This window comes from Condylura cristata, unplaced genomic scaffold (genome assembly GCF_000260355.1).
Source record: "Condylura cristata isolate star-nosed mole 26May11 unplaced genomic scaffold, ConCri1.0 scaffold00039, whole genome shotgun sequence".
Classification (NCBI taxonomy): domain Eukaryota; kingdom Metazoa; phylum Chordata; class Mammalia; order Eulipotyphla; family Talpidae; genus Condylura; species Condylura cristata.
Window position 1 is genome coordinate 3,270,592 of NW_004567140.1, and position 15,006 is coordinate 3,285,597.

At 47.6% G+C, this 15,006-nt stretch overlaps 1 protein-coding gene across 1 annotated transcript in view; it reads left to right on the forward strand.

Annotated features, from left to right (window-relative positions):
- The window catches only part of FTO (fat mass and obesity associated), a 345,767-nt gene that overhangs the window by 98,251 nt on the left and 232,510 nt on the right, over nucleotides 1-15,006 (forward strand). Inside the window, exon 3 of the mRNA XM_012733198.1 lies at nucleotides 5,800-6,421. Coding sequence (XP_012588652.1) covers nucleotides 5,800-6,421 — 622 coding nt within the window. The remainder of the gene's footprint in view (nucleotides 1-5,799; nucleotides 6,422-15,006) is intronic.

The window sequence follows — 15,006 nt, forward strand, 5'->3', positions numbered from 1 at the left end:
TCACCTCCGGGGCGGGAATTGAACTCATGCTGAAGTGGCTTTAGCTTCTTAGTGCTCTGCTTTAACGTGCTGCACCACCAGGGAGGGCCCTATCCTTTTATTCTTATAAGGAAGTCTTGACCACTTATATTTGAGCCAAGAGCTATGAACATAACAGAGAATCAAATTTTGGTTCCCCCCCCCCCCAGACAATTGTAGTCTTGGAATCAAGCTAATTAAAACAGCTAATAGGTCAAGTAAATATTCCATATGCATTGATTAGTATTATGAAAGATAAGTCCAAGTGTGTGATGGATAATTATGGCAGACACTTATTTAAGGGTAATATTCAGGGAAGGTCATTGGTGAAAGTGCCTGAAGAATGGAAGGACCTTCTAGGTGTAGCATTAGGGGAAACAGCCTGCTTTTCCTTGGGCGAAATGCAGTTGATAGTGGAGTGCTGAATGCTGGCCCTGGGAACCCCAGGAAAGGAGCAGATGTGATCAGAGGGAAAGGGACTCGGGGTACCATGGGAAGAAAATTTCAAAACACTGCCCCATATCATTATTATTGTTGTATACTTAGAATGTTTCTGATGGCAGAGCATTTACCGTGATGCTTGTAGGATTATGTGAATTCTCCACGTGTTTAGAGTTTGCATTCTTCTTTGTTAAATAACTCAATCTTCTTTGTTAAATAACTCAATCTTCTTCTGCAGTCTGGACCTCATACACCGTGAACATGGCAGTGAGGGTGTGTTTGACTGTGCATGAGCCCACTCTCCTTCCTCTTTCAGTCCCAGAGCGAGTGTCTTCCAAAACAACATTCTTGGGAATATTTTCCTTTCCTTAACATTTTATACCAAGGATTTATTTAAAGGACACTGGAAATTGCTAGAAAGGCTGGAAGAATTTCCTTTTTAATCACGGATACTAGTTAGCTGTGCCTCAAATACAGGGATGGAGGCCTCAGCCACTTGCTCAGAGAATCAGTAGGTTAGTGATAAATCAGTAGGTTAGTTCCTGCTCTGGAATATTCTGGAATATTCTGCCTCTCACTGGATTGTATTGCTCTCTTCTTGGGCTGTGTAAACAGAGAGAATGCTACTTCTGTTTCTCTTTTCCAAATGCGATATGGAAGGTATATGCCCTCAGTGGCAGTGTGGCATCTGTGCTAGGACCCCGTGCTCTGTACCCTGTACACTCACGGCCAAACCCCTCACATTGGCACAGCGGAAGCGCCGTATTCCACTCTGTCCTACTGTGCTTTCCTGGCAAACTTATTTTCTCATATTCCGACTTGACTAATTCACTTTCCTTATATCTTTCCTTAAACTTCCGGCATCTCTTCCATTTCTTGTTTAGTGGGTCGGCCAGGATAGGCGAGATCACACTGTAACAACAGGAGACCCTCAATTCTCAGTGGCTTCACCCAGCAATACTTCTTTTTTTTAATTTACAGGTTATTTGTGGGTTCACAGAGACGCTACCCATTAAGGGAGTAACTCAGGGTTCTAAGCAACCACCAACTGGTTGCTGTGCCAGAGGGCACAGGTATTCTGGAGGGTCTGGCTTGGCACTGAAATGCTCCGGACTGGAGGTGACATCATTTCTCACTGGGCAGAAATCGTCACATGTTTCATGCATCCTGAGGGGGCCAGGAAGCTGGATGATGGGGAAGAGTTCAGAGTCTCTTGGCGGACAGTCCTGATGACCTGCACACATTCTTAGCTAGTGATTCGCGTTGCATTTTCATGGAAGCACTTTCTCCCTCCAATGCCCCCTGAAACCAGTCAGCCACCTATTAGCAAATTTCGAATCCTATCTGAATTTTTATCTTCTTCATCCAGCTGTTCTAACGTAGGGAGCATCTTTTCTCCTACCCAGAAATCTTTTGATCGTGTACTCTAGTTAGTAACAATTTTTGACTGCCTGCAATGGCATTCTATTACATGTTTACCAATTAGGGGAGCAACAGCCTTGGGTGTCAGTGTCTTTTAATATCTGAGCTGCAGATACTCCACCATGACCCATTTCCAGCTGCCGATGTGGGGGTCGCTGCATGTGCATTTGGGGAGATGGGGGAACAGCGGGCCTTCTTAAGGGGGTGTAAGTGGCACCCACCCATAGGAACACACACAGCCACATTTGTGTCTTCGTGTCTGCTTTGTGACAGTGCTCGTGTTGAGTATGTGTGTGTGCATGCAGGTGAACTCCCCATGCATGCACATACCTGTTTGAGTAAAACTTGACTTCTTTTTTTTTAGGTTAAAATTAAAATAGTTCCACTAGATCCCTCACACACTTGGGGCTCTAGCGGATTGCTGTGCAAATCCCCCAGAGCCTGGGAACCTCACTGGGGAGACTGTATATACTCAAGTGGTTAATCTCTCTCTTTTCTGAGACATCAATCTCTTCCTTTCCTGCCACTCCCAGGAGTATACAGACTCTTCTGTATGCTGCTGTCTTCTATTGATAAAGATCACTCCTTGACCTGTCTTCTTCTTCTTCTTTTAAAGATTGTATTTACTTATGCATACAAGAACTGGAGAACAGGCCAAGGTGTGTGGGGTGAGAGGCTTCACCAGAGACAGAGCGGGGAGCAGAACAGGCAAATCTACTGAAACACACTGCTGAGGGGAGCAGCGGGGAGACAGGAGATGTCTACTGTGCCATGTGGGTCACTCCCTGGCCGGGGATCGAACTCAGGCCACAGTGGCTGAGGACAGCTTCCCAGTGCTGTGCTTTGTGCCACCAGCAAGGCCCCCAGCAGCTCTGTTTTCATCTCCTCGACAGCAAAATCACTCACAGATTCTCAGACTTACTCCTCTTCTTTCATTCCCTCATGACCCCATTCCATCAGGCTGATTCCCGCCACTCTGCTGAAATTGCTCTTGTCATTGTCATCGCTCTTGTCATCGTCCACGCTGCCACATCTGGCGGGTCACTTCTGGCCTCAGCTCCCTTGGCCTCTGCTGGTTGAAGCTGATACTCCAGCCGCCGTGACATGCTCCCCTCTCTGGCTCCTGCGTGAATACACTCCCGCGGCTTCCTGCTTGACCTTGGATGGGTTCTCTTGTGCAAGCAGAAACTGACTTCGGGACCCTCTGCGTCTGTGTCTGTGCTGATTTCTTGGAGCTCTCGCCCCTCAGCCCTAATCAGCAGCACGTCCCTTTGCTCTGCCTTTCATACACTCACCTGTCCGTTTATCTGTGTCTCCAACCTGCACCATCATCGCCTTTCTCCTGGACGCTATAATAGCGTATCAGAATTTCCCATTCTCACATTTGCCTCTTTCCAACACATGCCTGATATTTTCCTTTTTTGAAAGTGATTGACTTTGTCACTCTTATTTCATCAGTATTTTTTAAAAAATAATATAAATAGTTTATTTTTATATCGTTCTGTGCCTTTTTCCATCTCAGTTGTCATCCCCGTGGGCTTCCCATCACCAGATCACCCGTGTGCCATCACCATAGTCCAGTGCACTCCCCCCTCATTTTTGACCCCCACTCCACCCCTACTCCATTCTCCGCTCCACTACTCCACCCCCATAAAATGTCTCTGGTATATAGCTGTTCATTATTATTATTATTTCCCATCTCTCCCTCCCCCCTCTGGTCCATTATACTCCTGCTATGAATGAAACCATCCGGGATGTTTCCTTTTATATCACTAAGCATGATCCCTTCCAGCTCCATCCATGTTGCTGCAAAAGGACATGCCCGATATTTTAATGGGGTGATTTTTATAAAATATAAACCCAGTGGGCCTTCCCTGGTGGCGCAGCGGGTTAAAGCACAGCACTAAGAAGCTTAAGCCACTTCTGCATGAGTTCGATCTCTGCCTGCCCCGGAGGTGACCACATGGCGCGGCAGACCTCTCCTGACCCGCCCGCTGCTCCCCTCAGCAGTGTTCTTCGTCGATCTGCCTGTTCTGCTCCCCACTCTGTCTCTGGTGAAGCCTCTCGCCACCCCTGAGCCTCTGGCCTGTACCCCAGTTCTGTATGCACAAATAAATAAATTAAAAAAAAAATAAACCCAGTGATCCCCACCCCAGTCCTGCGGTGCACTTAGAGTCGAATCCTGCCTGACCTCCAGACTCTGAGTGACCAACCTCTGCCTTTCTCTTCATCCGCCGTTCCCTTTGCTGCGCTGAAACTGTAGGTCATGTCTCCAGAAGAGCCTGGTTTCCGTCTGTCCTGCACCTTTGGAATTTTTGGTCCCTCTTCCTGGAAAACTCTCTCTACTGCGGCACATGGCGGGCCCTTCCCCCCGAAGACCTCGGCTTAGGTGCTGGCTCCTTGGAGTCTTGTTCATTGTGGTGACAGATTTTCTACGGATTTGTTTCTGCCTCAACTCAATGTAGAATTGCTTTTCCTCCTTTGTTTACTTGATTTGGGCAAAAGCTCAACGAGGACAAGAACTTTCTCTCTGGTCTGTGTTTGGCGCTTTATAGAGAGATGTTGCATGAAAGGATGTTGAACAGTAAATGATCTTTCCTGGTTCATCAATACACCAGTAGTCATTGAATGAGGCTCCAGAAGGAATCTATGTTAAAATGGTGTGGGGAACTATGCAGAAGGAAGCTATCAGATGAAGCTGTATAGGGTAAATGTAAAATCCCGTGCTATGATTTAAAAAACAAAAAACCAAAAAAAGTCAGTGTCATTTTATAAAAAGAGGGAACTCTGATTATTATTTTTTTAAGGTTTTATTTATTTGTGCATACAGACTGGGGTACAGCCAGACGTGCAGAGGCAGTGAGAGGATTCACCAGAGACAGAGTGGCGAGCAGAACAGGCAGATCACAAACTCCACTGCTGAGGGCAGCAGCGGGAGGGTGAGGAGAGGTCTGCCGTGCCATGTGGGTCACCTCCGGGGCTGGAAGGTGACCTTGAACTTGCACTGAAATGGCCACAGCCAGCTTCACAATGCTGTGCGTCAACCCTCTGTACCACCAGAGAGGGCCTGGGAACTTTGATTTAATACCAATCCTTATTTGCAGTCCGAGGAAACAGCAGCAGTGACTCATGGCATCCTAAGCCATTGAATCCCTGTAACGGGAGTTCTCTTCTGGTTCTCTCCTCCAGTGGCACCAGTAGAATTAACCCAGCTTTCTGTGTGCTGTGGAGTACCTCATTCATCCTTTCACTTGTTCATTTATTTATTCCTTCAACCTTCACCGAGCATTGTAGTTGTGAATAAAATTGCCTTGGCTCTCGTGTCCTTGGGTAGCTCCAAAGAGCGGCGATTGTCCCTTCATAGCATTGAGCATGATCTAGTGTTTGAGAACTCGTGCTCTGGGCTGAGTTTAGATTCCAGCTCCATAATTTATCAGCTTTGTGACTTTGGGTGAGTTTTTAAACATGCGCCTGTGCTCATATTATCACTTACAGTGATAGCTCTACCACGCACGCTGTGAGAAGTGAATAGTCAGTGTGCAGAAGCCATGGAGGGCAGCAGAGGGACACAGCTAAACAGGTACTTTGCAAAGGTGTGTTCTCTGGAAGGCCTTGTATTGGAAGAGGTTGAGGGGGAGGGGCTGGGAAGCAGGAGGCAAACACTCAAATTATTATTATTGTGTTGTAGTAACGATTGGTAATTGTTTGAACTTGAACTTGAGAATCTTGATTGGCGAGTTGATGGGATCTGTTTGATTTGGTTTTCTATTTTAGGCTGGATGGAGATGAATCCCCTTTTAGAAATACCGACTAAGAGTTGTTATGTTTCCCCCAGAGCCTACAAAGAAGCACAGTTTTGGAAATAATACAGTCAGCGCCATCTATAAACACCTATTTTCTTCTTTGGTTTTCTTTTAGTGGCAACTGAAATACCCCAAGTTGATTCTCCGAGAAGCCGGCAGCATTCCCGAGGAGCTTCACAAAGAGGTCCAGGAAGCCTTCCTTACCTTGCACAAGCATGGCTGCCTGTTCCGGGACCTGGTCAGGGTCCAGGGCAAAGACCTGCTCACCCCGGTGTCTCGCCTCCTGATTGGGAACCCAGGCTGCACCTACAAGTACCTGAACACCAGGCTCTTCACGGTGCCCTGGCCGGAGAAAGGTGTGACTGTGACATACAACGAGGCCGAAATAGCCACTGCCTGTCAGACCTTCCTGAAGCTCAACGAATACCTGCAGATAGAGACCCTGCAGGCTTTGGAAGAACTCGCCGCGAAAGACAGGGATAACATCGACGCCGTGCCTGTGTGTATAGGTCCCGATTTCCCTAGGGTTGGCTTGGGGTATGACGGGCCGGACGAAGTGGAGCTGAACACCAGAGCCGCGTACAACATGACCTTGCTAAATTTCATGGATCCCCAGAAGATGCCATACCTGAAAGAGGAGCCTTACTTTGGCATGGGGAAGATGGCTGTGAGCTGGCATCACGACGAAAACCTGGTGGACAGGTCTGCCGTGGCGGTCTACAGTTACAGCCGCGAAGGTACCGCGTGAACACCGGCTCTGGGTGCCACGTGCCTGCCATGCTGGGAGCTCAGGGATCTGTGCGTGTGTCATGATTGTGCACACGTGTGCCTGTGTGTCTGTGCAGCTGTGTGCAGGGGGTGCATGCCATGTGCACGCCACATGGTCTTGTGCACGCCACACGGTCGGTCTTGTGCACACATGTGCGGTGTGTGTGCGCACGCGAGCTTATGCATGTGTGCTTGCATGTGTGTGCGTGTGTGCGCACAGAGGTGTGATGGGTCTTCTTTCAGCCGTGGGCACTCGCACATCTGCAGAGCACGGCTCCTTCTCACCTTGCCGAGCTGTTGTGCTCACCGCTACGCTGAAGTCGGCGTAATTTCGGGCGGAAGAGCTGCTGTCCTGCCGTCTTTCCCACGCCCAGGGGAGCCGCGTCTGGGTTTCGTACAGCCTACTGCCTTTCTCTGCACTCAGAGTGGGTTGCACAGTTGCTATAATTAACTTGCTGATAAAGGGCCCGGAAAACAAAAATCTGTCAAACCTTTCCAGGTTCCCACAGGTGCACATTTCCAGTCTTGCCAAAATATTTTATTATGGTTGACATCAGTGTCTTGATGGGAGTGATTTGTCAAATACGGACTTGTTCTTGGCTTCATACACTATTGACTACTGTCCTTCCTTGCCAGAAGCAGTTGAGTTGGGTTTTGTAAGCAGACAGTTGTCTATTTTCAGGAACCTCTCCAACACCCCTCCACCTCCAGCCCCCCAGCCAATCCCCCCATCAATTTTGCAGCGTTAGACCTATAGGGTGGCTGCGATGAAGTCGTCCCTGCAGATTCGGACACCAGTCCACTTGGAAAGAGGTCCTAGGCCTCCTCCTTTTGCAGCCTCCTGCAGTCAGTTCGTGGCTCCACTGGACCTGAGGACCATGAAGAGGGGGTCCCACAGACAGAGAGGACAGGGGATCCCACAGACAGAGAGGGCAGGTGCCGGCTGCTGGCTTTCCGTCCATCATTTGCCACTGGAATGCTTGACAAAGTATTGATTCTTCTGCCTGTTTGCCTCCTCTGCTTGTCTGTTGGAAGCTGCTTCATAAACCAGAATTCTAGAGGACCCATCAGGGAAGGCACTAGAACTTCCAAGGTGTAGTGTTTGGTGAAGGCTCTGGCTTTTAAGCTGGATGTTGTTTGTTTACTCAGATGACTGTCTCGGAAAAGGGACTCAGACAAGACACTCTTAGGGTGCTCTTGGCGTTCCTTACCCTCCCCCAGTCTCAAGCATGCCTTCGGGACAGCAAATATATTTTCCAACTTTACCTTTATGCTTTCAGCCTGAAACAAGGAACTAGTGTAGTGGTTGGCTATTTCACCCGCTTCCCTGGCATCTCAAATAATGATGCCGACCTAAGAAAATTGCTGGAAGGGGATTTGATGCTGTCCTGATGGAAAAGGCTGAGATCCTCTGATCTTTAATAAGTCGCTGCCAGGGATTTAAGAACTATCATATCCAAGGACTCTGATGTGAAAGAACAATGAAGTTTGTTAGTTTCTTTCTTAAGGAGACAACTCTGTGAAACTGAGGCAGTGGTATGTGATAGCTCAAATCGCCACAGAGATGTCTTTGTGTTCCCACTTGCCCTCAGCCCTACAGTTTAATAGTCCTATTGTTCTCCCCAAAGCGTGGGTGATCAAGTGGTTTTTGAAACCTAGAATATCTGTTCGAAAGGAATTTAAATTTTTAATGAATAGTTTCTGTGGCTGGGAGTAGTGAAGACTGATAAAACACACACACACACTCACTCACTCACTCTCTACTCACATATACAAATATATATAATGCAAGGCTTATCGCTGTAGTGATCACCTGGCAGAGGGAACTGCAGAGTTCATTTCTGCAAAGGCAGTGTTCTTCCTTTGTTCCCTTAACCCCGAGCTTCCCAGAATTCCCTCTAGAAGAGCAGCAGCGCCCCGAGTTCTCATTCATTAAGCACCTGCTATGTGAAGGCCACTGGGATAAGCATTTTCATGCTGTAGCTCTAATCTTTGCAGCACTAACATCATACTCACTTCGCAGGTGAGGACAGCCCTCGCTCATCCTGCCAGCATCCCGTTCTCCCTGTCTCCTTTCTCCCTGTCTCACTGCTCTCCCTTAACAGGTCTCTGGGTGCTTTCTGCTGTCGGGTGACAGGGGTACATGAGCTTAGTTTGTTCTTTTTTTTTTAGGATTTTATTTCTTTAGGCATACAGAAATGGGGTACAGAGATGCAGGGGCAGCGAGAGGATTCACCAGAAACAGAGTGAAGAGCAAGAACAGGCAGATCGACAAAGTACACTGCTGAGGGGAGCAGCGGGCACGACAGGAGAGGTCACCTCCCGGGTGGGGATCGAACTCGCACTGAAGTGGCTGCGGCTTGGCTTAGCTTTGCAGTACAGTGCTCCAACCCGCTGCGCCACCAGGGAGGGCCCGTCTTAGTTTGTTCTCTGCGTGGAGCTTTGCCCTAGGTCTCTGGCTGCCCAGGTGATGTTGGGCCCGATGGTTTACAAAGCACGTGCCTTGGAACTTTCTGGTGGGGCATTTCTTCCAAGTGACCACAGAGGTAGTTATTTCTCTGGCTTAACCAGGGAGGATGGGCTTAACCAGGGCCATTTGGGGTGCAGTCCTAGATGGGCTGGGAAGGGCTTAAGGAGGGAGAGGGGGTGAAAAGTGGAGACTTGTGCTGTTTCCTGTGTCCTTGTGACACACAGGGAAACTCAGCTAGGGTATCTAGACAGTCCAGGTGCTGCAGAGGCGAATCGAGGGCCCTTGTCACGTGTGATTGAGCATCTCCTTTTTTTTTTTTTTTCAGATTTTATTTATTTATTCGTGCAGAACTGGGGTACAGGCCAGAGATGTGGAGGGTGAGAGGCTTCACCAGAGACAGAGTGGGGCTCAGAACTGGCAGATCGACGAAGTACACTGCTGAGGGGAGCAGCGGGCGGGTCAGGAGAGGTTTGCTGCGCCATGTGGTCACCTCCGGGGCAGGCGGGGATCGAACTCATGCGGAAGTGGCTTAAGCTTCTTAGTGCAGTGCTTTAACCCGCTGCGCCACCAGGGAGGGCCCGAGCCTCTCCTTTTACAGATGAAAACACAGAGGTGGAGAGAATGGAAGTGACTTGTCCAGGGTTATATTGTTATTTCAGAGATAAGAGACTTTTTCATGCCATCGGAGAGGTTCAGGTAAATGCAGGGGTCTTCAGAAACAGAAGTGAGTGCTCCCTGCTGAAATGAAATTGTGCTGAGTATTGCTCAGGACTTGGCTCTCAGAACCTTTTCCCAGGGAACTCTTCATGTGGATTGGAACCAAGCAGCCTGCATCGGTTTATTTCCTTGAGTAGAGGCCGTTGAGAAGTAATTTGTATAGAACACGGGTAGTTATACACTAAATTCATTGGCTTGACAAGCTGTTCCAGTTAATAGCTATCTCCAGTAGGAAGATTGAAATGGTACAATTTTTAATCAGGAATGGCTTCAGGGAAGCATGTGTAAATAGGCCAAGTATTTCATTTCCCACTTCTGGCCTTGCTGACAATGGCTTTGAGATTGGGAAACAAAACAAAGCAAAAACTCAACTAAATTTTAGCAGAGAAGGTATTAAAAACCCATTGTTTAATATGGTCCATACCTTGTTGACTAAAACACCTTAAAAAATCTCTTGAACAGTAGCTATTGGTTATTATCTTTTTTGGGGGGAAGAAACTTTTTTTTCTGTGACTTTGTCTATGAAAGAAAAATAATCTTAAGAATTTTAAGTAGCTGTTACAGACCCACAGTGTGATCCCAGGTCTCCTGTGACAGGCGATGGAGAGCAAGGAAGAGAGTTCAGCCCCTGGTTCCTTCCCAGGGACAACTTAGGGAGCAGGGCGTGGCTTGGTTTGCTTGAACTTGAGATTTCCTGCTCTTGTCTTCGACTGGGGAAAAGCTGAACACGTTTAATGATGAAAATTTGTCCCCATAAATTTGTCCTTAATTCTTTGACACAAGTCACCCTCTATTCCCTACCTTATCTCTGAGGTGATGCAGAGATAGACTGGGATGGCAGCTGAGAATGTTGGAGCATTCGTAATTAAAAAAAATGCTGCGAGAGCGGTGTTTTTCTTAGCTTCCCTGCTTCTCTGTCTAAGGTCTGGCGTACTCCTGATCTTCATGCTTTCTCTGTGTTGTGTTAACGTCTTGTCAGTTTAATTTGAAGTCACTCCGACTACTCAGGAAGTCTTGTTTGGTCCTATAAGTAATTATTTATTGACTCAACAGCAAGCACCTGCTATTTGCCAAGCACTCTGCTAGATGCTGCACTGAAACAATGATGAAAAACCCCTGCCCTCGTGGCGTTTTTAGCCCTAGCAAAGGAGGACAGAAAGTAAGTGAGGAGATTGTATGTCAAGGGTGAGGCCCAGGCTTACAGTTCTAAATAAAAGGACAAGGCCCCTTTAGAAGGTCGCATTGAGAAAAGAGCTAAGAGCTTACAGTGGTGCAGGGGAAGTCTGGGAAAACCAGTCAGCCGCATGTAGAAAAATGAAATGAAACTAGACCCCGTTCTCATACCAGCGACACGCATCAACTCCAAGTGGATGAAAGACTTGGATACAAGACTAGAATCCATTACAAACATAGAAGAGAACAGAAGCAAAACACTCCTCAACATTGGCTTCAGGGGTGTCTTTGGGGACTCGGAGGAAAGTAAAAGCAAAAGTAAACAAAGGGGATTCTGTGACACTAAGAAGCGTCTGTACTGGGAAGGAAACTATGATGAAAACAGAAAGACACCTATTGAATGGGAGAAAGTATTTGCACATCAGACATCCGACAAAGACCTAACATCCAAGATCTACAAAGAGCTCATAGAGTTCAGTAAAAAGGGAACGAAGAACCCAGTCAAAACATGTGCTCAGGCTCTAAATAGACCCTTCTCCACAGAAGCCATGCAAATGGGCCTTGATTCAACAGTCACTGTGGGAACAGTTTCCAGTTTCTTCCCCTTCATCTTTTGGCCTTCCTGGGCCGTCACCTTCCTCTCGAGCCAGGTAAACATCTCTGCAGCCCCTGGCAGCCGCCATCATTTTGGGGGCCACCCTCTCCCTTTTTCATGAACATTGGGTGGGAAAGAGAGGAGCTGGGTCTAGGGGAGAAGCTAGGTCCCCGCATCCCTCCTTTGAAACCGGCGTCAAGCTTTACGCTCTTCGGATTAATCCGCTTTGGTCTGTTCTTCTGTGTTACTTACAACATACAGATTTCCTGTGAGTCTCTGGGACGCTCTTGGTAACTTTCCTGAGGTGGCCCAAGGAATAACAATCGCCTTTGTTAGGAGTTCTGGTTTGAAGAATGCATTGTGTGAGAATGATCCTGCTTCCTTTCCTCATTTCATATTTTACTTCAGACAATGCAGTGGTTTTGCAGCGTTAGCCAAGAATCCTCAAAACAATTTCTCTCCCCTTTTCTCACTTTCACTTTCTCCCCCCCCCATAAAGTATGGTGTAATGAACGAGCTTTTCCGATGTATGTGAATGCTTCATCTTAATTTGTCTTTTCCAAATGCTTAATCTGAACGCTGCCAGAGACAGACGTCACTTCGAAAGGCTGCACCCTTTCCTTACAGTTTTCTGTATGTTCCCTGAAATCCCAGAAAACTTATAATTGATTTTGCAACTCAGCTGGGTTAAGGCACCACGTTTGCCTTGGATTGCTTTGTCTCAAGGCATCTGAGGACAACCTGCAGTTAGAGATTCTGAGCCAGTTGTTCTGTTTTCTCTTTATACTTCGCTAAATCCTTCATTTCTTCAAACATCCTTTCCCCAGCGCCCGAGGAGGCTTAGAGAGACGGTCCATGGCAGGTTCCACTCTGCCTTCTTCAGGGGCAATCACAGAAAGCCTTTCTGGGCCCCCCTTTCCTTCTGAGGGAAAGAACCCTTCAGGAGTGTTTCCCGAATGTTCTCTGACTTTTGCCGCTTGTCGTTACTTTCCAAATGGGTCTTGAAAAATTATCCCAAGTCTGAACATAGAAGCTTCTGCTTCCTGGGGCGGGGGGGGGAGAGCATTTTGAAGAACAGAGTTGCTATGTGAATGTAAGTCTAACTCTCCATGTCCGGCCTGTACCCACAGTGAATGCCCCGTCGCCTGCAGTCCACTTTCGCTCTGACACTCTGAGAATCAGTGATCTGTAGACACTCTGTGCCACTGCTCTTCCAGACACAGACTGGGCAGAGATCAGAGCTGGGCGGAGGGGGCATCATTGGGCATTGGTGCCAGCTGGCCACCTGCACCTTCTGGGCTTCTCCTGCTTTGAGTTCACGGTCTGGAAGGGACTCCCTGCTGCAGCCCCTCCAGGTGTGAGACCAAGCCAGAAAGCATTTGCCAGCCCCAGAGTCTTAGTTTTTGTGCTTGGGTAAGAGAATCAAAAGGAAGGCTGCTGGGTCCTCCCTGGTGGTGCAAGGGGTTGCACTGTGAAGCGAGCCGCAGCCGCTTCAGCACAAGTTCAATCCCTGGCCCTGGGGGTGACCCACACTGCACGGCAGACCTCTCCTGACCCGCCCGCTGCTCCCCTCAGCAGTGTACTTCGTCAGTCGGCCTGTCCTGCTCCCCGCTCTGTCTCTGGTGAAGCCTCTCACTGCCCTGGAACCTCTAGTCTGTGCCCAGTTCTGTATACATAAATAACTAAATCTTGTTTTTTTAAAGATTTATTTATTTATTCATACAGAACTCGGGTACAGGCCAGAGATGCGGAGGGTGAGAGGATTCACCAGAGACAGAGCAGGGAGCAGAACAGGCAGATCGACGAAGTACACTGCTGAGGGGAGCAGCGGGCGGGTCAGGAGAGGTCTGCCGCGCCCTGTGGTCACCTCCGGGGCAGGCGGGGATCGAACTCATACGGAAGTGGCTTTGACTTCTTAGTGCTGTGCTTTAACCCGCTGCGCCACCAGGGAGGGCCAATAACTAAATCTTTAAAAAAAAAAAAAAAGGAAGGCTATTTTTTAACGTCTGGCGATGATTTACATATACTTAAGTATTACGGTGTATCTCGTTAAACAGGGCTCAGAATTCAAGCGCTGCGCTCCATGTGCTTGGCATTGTAATCTTGTCCCTCACGCTCAGGTTCTATTTTTGCTTTTTATGTCACAGAGGTTGGAAACAGCTCGAAAATATCAACAAAATATTTCATGGGCTTTATCTTTTATTAAAGGCAGTTACTTTCCCCCCTCAAAAACCAGTTAGCAAACAAAATCAAACTGGTTATTTGGGAGGATGTTTTAACCTTTTAAACCTGATGTTTAAACTTAGCATTCTTTGACAGCGGGTTCGTGGGCGCTGGGAATTCATCTAACACTGAGACATCTAAAATCCTTCCAGGGTTACTGAAGCTTAAAAGCAAGTGGGAACCTATTGCTCCTGCCTATTTTCAAAGTAACAAGGGGCAAGAAGAATCAGTTGCCGGTGCCTTAGGTAATCACAAGTTAATTTTTTTGAGAAAGGAGCTCGCCAGACTTAGGCAATAAAACGTGTGCCCAGGGTACAGTTTCCCTTTGCTACCCAGTGCAAGGAGGGAAGCAACTCTTCAAGCAAACAGTATTTCAGTGAGCACATTTCCAAGGTGCTGGCTTATGGGAGGCATCAGAAACACTGACTGCGGTTTCCACCTCTGTTGGTCAAGGCTTCATCAGTGCCATATTGAGAAGGGTGCGGGGGGGGGGGGTGAGGAGTGGTAAGTGGGAGGGCCAAGTAACCAGCCATGCCCATTCACCCAAAAAGACTAGCACTTTAGCATCTGTACTCTGTACTTTAGCATCTGTACAAACTTCTACAAATGGTTGTCTTTGTAGCTTAAACACCTTTCCTTCTAAATTTATATTCTTTCTAAAATTAGATTCTTGTTGGCCAGTCCTGAGCGCATGGCTTGCCATATTGATTCATTGCTGAATCAATTGGGCTATCGAGTAACTCAGCACTAAGCCTGTGTTATGCTGGATGCTAACGTGAGTCACATGACACTAGGTGTTCGTCACATTGCACCATCATTTTATTCAGTCTTGGCCTCCTCACTGCCTGTACACTCGTTCTCTTCCAAATCACAAATGTCAAGACTCTTGGAGGTTGCAAAAGTTTACTGCCAAAGGTCTGCTGACAGATGTTTTTGACTTTGCGGATCTTATAGCCTATGTCTTCGCTACTTAATCGTGTCTTTATTTGTGAAGCAGCTTGGGTAGTATGTAAATGAGTAGGCCTGACTGCGTCCCACTTAAACACTGTAAAAGCAGATGACAGGCCACAGACGTACACCTTAGGGACCAGCAGGTACTGCAAAGGAGGACGTGGCTGTTTAGGCACCTGCTGCTGGTGGGGACACAGGCCATGTGGGGAAGGGGTGTCCCCTTCTTCCCTGGGGCCTGGCTCAGGGACACCAGATCTTCACCTCAAGAACAGCTGACAATTTCTGTATTTATGCAAACAACTTTTATTAATGGGCACTAATTTAAATTTCTTCGGAAATAGTATGGGTTAAACTATAGACCTGTGTGCGCTCTTTTTCTGATCTGTGGGATCTAGTTTTGCAAATCCTGGTAAATGCAGGTATTA